The sequence below is a fragment of the Aspergillus alliaceus genome (genome assembly GCF_009176365.1).
Source record: "Aspergillus alliaceus strain CBS 536.65 unplaced genomic scaffold BDW43scaffold_118, whole genome shotgun sequence".
NCBI lineage: Eukaryota > Fungi > Ascomycota > Eurotiomycetes > Eurotiales > Aspergillaceae > Aspergillus > Aspergillus alliaceus.
The window spans coordinates 23,865-31,330 of record NW_022474801.1 but is presented as its reverse complement, the minus strand read 5'-3'; the positions used below and the strand labels follow the sequence as shown (position 1 = coordinate 31,330).

At 40.4% G+C, this 7,466-nt stretch overlaps 1 protein-coding gene across 1 annotated transcript; it reads right to left on the bottom strand.

The window, feature by feature from the left end:
- Positions 1 to 4,005: 4,005 nt before the first annotated feature.
- Positions 4,006 to 5,535, bottom strand: BDW43DRAFT_305027 (cytochrome P450; the record flags this gene model as incomplete). The annotated part of the gene is made up of 7 exons (XM_032045720.1): positions 4,006 to 4,199; positions 4,416 to 4,520; positions 4,587 to 5,000; positions 5,038 to 5,062; positions 5,100 to 5,137; positions 5,211 to 5,313; positions 5,365 to 5,535. The coding sequence occupies 7 exons, from the start codon at positions 5,533 to 5,535 to the stop codon at positions 4,006 to 4,008; spliced, it is 1,050 nt and encodes a 349-aa protein (XP_031893715.1).
- Positions 5,536 to 7,466: the final 1,931 nt, after the last annotated feature.

Sequence of the window (7,466 nt, the reverse complement as noted above, 5' to 3'; positions counted from 1 at the left end):
GGCTGTAGATCCTTTCCTAGTAGAGCAATAATTTATATTCTTGATAGAATACAGTCTCTTAATACTGTAATTTATTTATATCACTGTAGGTAAATAATATATTTACTATATTTTATATCTTGGCAACCCGCGGGTTAACCCGTTGACCCATGGGCTGGAGTAGTCAATAACCCGGCCCGGTATGGACTTTCGTATACATAAACCCAGCCCATTACTTGGCGGGTTGGGCCGGGTTGGGCCGGGTTTCGTGGGCTGGGCCTAACAAGTCTAATTATTTACTATCTATATTGTATTGTTGCGGATATATAGATAACAAATTACATCCAAATCCGCGGATATGCGGATTTGGATATGCGGATTTGGATATGTCGCGGATGCTGCCCCAGCCTATTCTCTATATCTATAGTAACCTAATATTTACTATATAAAGAGATCTTATACCTGTCTAGTGCTATAATCTTTCTGGATACTTTCTATACTACAGGTAGGTTTTCTTTTATCTATATCTAGTTTATCAGGACTGCTTAGACTCTACTATTAATTAATACTTTAGTTTCTTTCTGGCTTACTGGTATATATAGCTTTATCTATATACTTATTAAGTTATTTAGTTTTTAATTAATCTTAATTCCTAGAACTATAGCTATATCACAGTCTTAGATATCTAGTTTTTTAGTATATTAGCTACAGTTATTATTAGTTTAGATCTAGCTATACAGTAATCTCTATTTTAGTATCTAAAATATCTATAGTAATAGTATTTATCTAGTAAGCTGCTCTTATTATTTCTGTAGCTTATTTTATTATTTATATTAGACTTCTGTTCCTACAGGTTATAGTTTGGATTTAGTGATAAAGTTCTATTAAATAATGATCTCTTTCTGAGATTTTATTCTTATTATAGGAATAATAGTATTAATATATATTAGTTAATATACTATTTTTCTTGGTTTATTCTATAATATAGCAGGCTATTCTGAATAGTTTAGAGATATACTATAAAGTTTTTATATTTATTAGATTTATTCAGATATTTTAGTAATTCTTACTATAGCTCTTCTAGGACTCATGTTTAAAGATAATTCTTTTATTATAGTTTAGTATAAGATTCTGGAAGTTATACTTTCTATTATATAATAAATATAGTAAATTCCTGTATAGTTTAATAGAATTATTATTTTATATTATAGTATTTCTAGTTTATATTCTGCTATAAATTAACAGGATTATTTAACTACTGTAAAAGAAAGTTATAAAACTTATTCTAAGTAAAGTTATATTCTTATTTATTAATATATTAATTCTATAGATATATAAGATTTACTAATAGATAGAAAATACTATCCATAATCTTTATTATATTATTAGTAAAATAGTATTAATTAATAGTAAAGTAATTCTTTATATAGATTATAAATATAGTATATTCTTTTATATTTCTTCTATAGTATTCTCTACTTATTACTGGTTAGCTAGAAAGCCTGCAGAAAGAAGATATCTATACTTTCTAGACTTATATTATATTATTTCTGTTTACTTTATTTAATTCTGGTTTAGAATACAATAGTTCTGTCTCTATATATTTAGTTATTTTCTACAGCTTTTGCTTTTCTTACTTAATCAGGCAGTTAAGTTCCTGCTTTTATAGCTCTAGTTAGATCTACTGATATTCTTGCTCTATAAGCTGTACTTCTTTCTCTAGGGCAGGACTTAGGATTCTTATTGTCAATAGAGAGATACTTCCTGATCCCGCTTATACAGTTATATTTCTGTGGGATTACAATATAGTAGCTGCAGCTATCATTACGGGGATCAATTCTGAGGTTATCGGGTCATGCAGTTCCCTGGGGCTTTGGATATTTAATCCAGTGTCTCCCGCAGGAGCTACTGCCCTGTGTGTCTGCAGTGCCATAGCGGGCTATTCGGGGGTAAGAGAACCCAAAAGAGTGATCAAAATTATTAATTACAGCTCAGAGAGCCGCAGGTAGTAGGGGAATAGTGTGCTACGGCGCCGCAGGTGGCAAGAGCAGAGGACTGGGTTTCTATTGAACAGTCTACTACCATACACAGAGGTTGATCACTGGTTTCTGAAGCCATTGGGGTGCGGTAAAGATTTTACCGCAGCGGGTAGCACGTGACCCGCACGTGCTACTATATCACCCGCAGGCGCTGTAAGGTGCGCCTAACATTAAGTATGTATGATGCAAAAACTGAAAGGTAACTGATAAGAACTTAATTCCATGATTTGAATAACTTGCCCTTATAGAGATACCTATTAGGGTGTTTAATAAATATCATTAGTAATACATTACAAAATTCCCTACATGTTATATAAAGCAACGCATATTTATCTTCACCCAGCTGATATACTTTCTATCCTAGGAGAACTTGATTATGACCTTTGTCTCTAGGTAATCAGAAAACTGTCAATATCTGTTTAGTGCCTCTTCTATATCAATAATGCTGGAGCAAACAAAGCCCGGTTTAGCTCTGCCACTTTTCATAAGTTCTAGCAGTGGCTGAACATATAATTTACTGTCTACTGTACCACCACAAATAGTTATATTCTTTTCCTAGAAGAGTATTATAGAAAAGATAATAGATAGTAAGATAGTGTTTCCTTATTAAACTCCTTCAGAATAGGCTTGAGCAAAGTATATACTAATAATCTCTAAGCCACTATCCACACTGGTGCACTTTATTACCTGGTATGATAATAAATAATTGATCAGGCTTCAATATCTCATTAACATGTTTCTCTCTAATATAGTGTATAGTTTACTGAACGCTATTTAGTTCCCGGGCAAGAATTCATGCCGACAGTTTATCCTTCGTGAAGTTAATCAGAATAGCTTCAATAGAAGCTACAAGTTCCAGTTATTCTTTAACAGAGTCGATGGAATACACTTGTGAGGCGCCATAGAGGATTGCCGAATACACCGCAAGGAGACTGACTGTGCCTGCCCCAAAAATAGCGATCTTATCTCCGGCCTCGAAACCCGACCAAGTGTCTCCCGCCCAGGCAGTAGGGAAGATGTCTGAAAGAAGAACCAGATCTTTGTCCGCAATCTCATCATATTCCTCGCCGAGAACAATCAAGGATGGTACATATTGGGGTCCGCGAACTGCGCCGATTAAATATCCTAAGATACCTTTTTCTATTATCTGCTCCAGACAAAGCACACCTCTTTCTCTTTCAAGACATGTTACGAACAAGGGAGCCATTGATAGTCTTTCCACATACAACATGTATCCGTTTTAGCCGACTTCGATAGACTCTTCCTCCACTAATATTGCGAGTCTAAACGCCCAGCTCGATCTCAGATTTCTTTGAGATGCCCCCAAACTAAGCTAGTAATTTTTTTATAAACTGCAGTTTGCAGAAGCGAGAGGACACTCCTTTAGGAATCGAAGCAACAAGCTCAAGATGGAACGACACTTCGGCATGATCCGATAATTTTCGGGGATCTGACGCAAGACGTTGGTACTGCTGTCGAAGGTTGGATATCGCTGTAAACCAAAACAGCATGACTTGTATCGTTATTGACGCCGTCGGCAAGTCTTGCTGCCGGTACGGTTCGTGGAGCTGGTAAGTGTATAGGTCCAAATAAAGTTGTTGTGGAGCAGGGTGCCAGATGTTTGTATCGGGATATCGGGTGAAGCTTGATAGGATTGCCCTGAAGCGGTCTGTTCGATTGGTATTTCTGGGTGGCACCGTCGTTGATGTTGATTCAAGGTGCTCTTGCAACAAAAGCTGCCCGTAGGAAGTACTGTGCGATTAGTAAAAGGGAATGCTGCAAGATTCCCCTCCTCTTCTTGCAACTTTGTTCTTGAAATATACAAAGGCCGGTCTCCGGAGTGGATTCTCATCTGACGTGCTAAACTTGATGACTTAAATAGAACGAACCTTGTCAGCGCTCAGATATACGTATGCCTCTTCCTTTTGCCCTTCGTTGCCCTTTCCGTGCTCAACTTCTGACCGGAGCCAAATATTGGGCGAAATCGTCACAACGACAGCTTTACAGACCGTGGTGTGGCCCCGTGTGGCAGTTCTAAGTCGAGATTTAGTAGTAATTCTACAAATATAACCTTAGTCTCGTTTGCGGCAAAGAATCGTCCAGGGCAGGCGTGTTGTCTATAGCCAAATCCAAGGTGTCTGAAGCTAGCGGTCACAAGTTGAGCCAAGTGATGTTTTGGGGCTTGTTGTTCATGTTGTAAAACCAAAATCCATCCCATGTACTGGGCTAGCTTTGGACTTTACCTTTCCATATACTGTGAGAAGGCACAGCAATATCTCGGCCTTTTTCGATTATGGTACTGTTCAAGGGCGTTATCTCAAGTGCGATACGACGCATCTACACTAGGGCCCAGTAAGTAGTATGCTCTGCTAGGGCCGTCCACAAGACAACGCTCACCACTGCTAATTGACTTCAGTGGGTTTCTCTTTTTGATGATACAGTCCAGTAACTTCATTTTATATAGCGAAGTTCTTTGCCATCCGTGAGCGCTAAGGACAGAGGCTATTTCGCTGTGGAGAGGTTCCAGGATTTCCAGATGCTGCGCGATATCAATGAGGGTCTGTCAACCCAAGTCAGTAGTTGTGTGAATCGCCGCCATCGCAAGTGTCATTTGAGATATTGCCAGGTCGTATGCACGACCGTTGGCCTCATTTTCCAACCACTCGTTAGCATCGTCAAAGAAGCCGGTGGCCTGCGACTCGGATTCTCTCAACTTTCGCCTGCTGTTGATGATGGGCTGGATCACTCGCCGAGCCTCCTTGATTAACTCACGGACCCGACGACAACTTGGGCCGATCATGTTCACTACTGGGCATGTGGGCCATGGCCACCGCCGGAGTTGCATAATCGCGCTGAATATAGTGATGGTAAACTCTCGTGTAACATGGAGCCATTTTTCGTTGCGACAAAGCTCTGGGCCCAAAAAGACACGCGAAGAAATACGAGATACGAGACCAAGAATATATTCTTGCAGGTGAATGGCTTGTCATTCTTCGTATCTGTTAGAGAACCTTCAGACTCTGCTGGAAATTGTGTAGATGTTTCTTACCAGTGTCACGTGGATAACAGGTCCGACAATACCAGTGAAGTCTCCTCTATCAAGGGTACGGTCACCCCTGCTGCAGACAGGGTCGTCAGCATATGAAGACGCACCTCAAATCAAATATTAATATAGACAAGATGAAACCTTACACGAGCGTTTAGTGCGGTGCTTGGTGATGACCGATTGTACAATGCAAGAGTCACTAGACCCTTCACGGAACACTTCAAATCCAGGAATATTTGCATGAAACCCCTTAATTACTAAGTCAGCAGAATTACTAAAACGTTGCTTCATTCAACATACATGGGCAGTCCATTTGGAGAGGCTAAGCCTCTTGTCATTACGAATTTCGTTTGCAATTTTTGGAGACAGCAAAGTGATCCTGCCTAGGTCTGTATTCATTTGAGCAGGCGTGTCAGAGTGCATGTGAAACCAGTCTTGTAGAGCTTCAACAGCATGCAGAGTAAAGTTCATCTTGACTCTATTAGTGAGCTCGAAAGGTCTTTTTTTGATTTAGTAGAGTCTTCCTCGATTGGGTGATTTGAGTGACTTAAAAACAGCACAAGGCCCGCGAGCATACCACAACCCGTAGCGAGATCTACTACAAAGTTACGGAGGGTAGGGACTAGATGGCTAAATACAAGAGTCGCCATTTTGGTGCGGAAGGGATGGGATCGATACGGCTCAACTGTACCGCAAACGCAAACCCCGAAACCGTGCATGGGATCACTGGGGCCATGAAGGCTTTTACAAGTGCTAAGGCGGCCTAGTGTGGCATAACAAACCTGTTCGCTTGTCCTTAGAGGATCGACAGTACCGCTACTCTAGATTTTGTTCCGTAACACTAAGGAAATTTTGTATAGTAGAAAGTGTTTCTGGGGATCAGTGACGGATAGGGTTGATGGAAGAATGGGAAAACAGAAAGATACGTACACTCCCAACATTAATACCAAAAACCGTGCCAAATGAGTATATTATGTGTTCTCTCTTCTAGATAAGCGGAAGTGTGCAATTAAAATGGCGCTAGAAACTTTGGATTCTACATATGTATCATAAAAACTTGGATCAGAACCATTAGTTGTTGTACTGCACATGGTATAGCAGCGAGGATCAGCTGTGTTTTACTTATTTGCTAAGCCCACTCTCACCCAATGCTGTCTCCACACAATCTACACCCATTTCTGTCCAATATTTGGTGCAGACCAACAAAACCTCACCTTTCCTCAACCCAATATTCCCCAATCGCTACGTGGTGCCGGGATGACTTATTTTGAACCTGGATGCGTACTAGAGGCGTCTGATTTGATTGCTAATAGGCCTTCTTGCGTGTTCTTCTTGAGTGTATCGCGGCTTGCCACCAAGGAAGATCCTTGTGGTGCGTTTCACAGGCCATGCTGCCGAGAACATATACCAACATCTCAAATTTACGTGTTAAAAACATAATGTCGTTTGTTTTGAGGTGTATGTATAAGTGGATCTGTTCAACTGTAGGATAATGCTTTCCTATGGGGTTTAAACCTAGTGATTCTCTTCAATACTGATCATATTCTTGCAAGTGGGGAAGCCTTCTCCTACCTTGCGTGCCACGTATTATTACAACTGGCACATAAATAGGCAAACACACGGTACATCAGCCAGCCCCGGGTGTTGTCAGCTGGAAGCGGAAATATCGTATTTGGGTGCAACACAGGAAAGTAAATATAAAATGCAGTCCACGATATTAAATAGGGACAATACATTTGGCCTCCCTCATTTGTGATTGTTATTTAAGGAACAAGTTATCTGCCCATCCTCCCAGGTGTGTTGGCTAAATCAGAGCACGATGAGACTGTTTCTATTTTCCTGCTGTATGCTGGCGAATATGATGAATGCCACAACCAGCCACCTTAAAGCATAAAATCGCAGATTAGTCTATATTTTGGCAGGCGGTGCCATGACCAGCCTTCGAATCATAGAACTCAGAGTAGCAACCTGTTGATGCCCTCAGAGGTTTTCAAACAGCAGTTACATGGATGATATGAATCTAGGTTGGGAAGGGTATGGAATATAATTCCCAAGTCGCTTTGACGTAACTCAATGAATGGCGTTAGTGCTACCGAAATGTAAGTGTCGTAGCTCTGCTGCGTCCCGTTCATAAGGTTGCTTAAAACTGTCTGGCGCCTGAATCCATCTCTGTGCTAAAAACATGTATATCTCTTCTGACAGAATCGTAGGTGTAAGTAACGTGTTATGCATACGCTTTATGCCTGATGCCCTCACGGGACTTACTTGTGGATAAGCTAGGGGATCCTTTGGCAACATTGTCCCAGTTCTCACAGAGGAACAGATGAAACGCATCCGGTAGGGGCAATGACAAGACTGTATCTACTTCGCAATTTAGCATTTAGCTGTGCATACCAGGACTG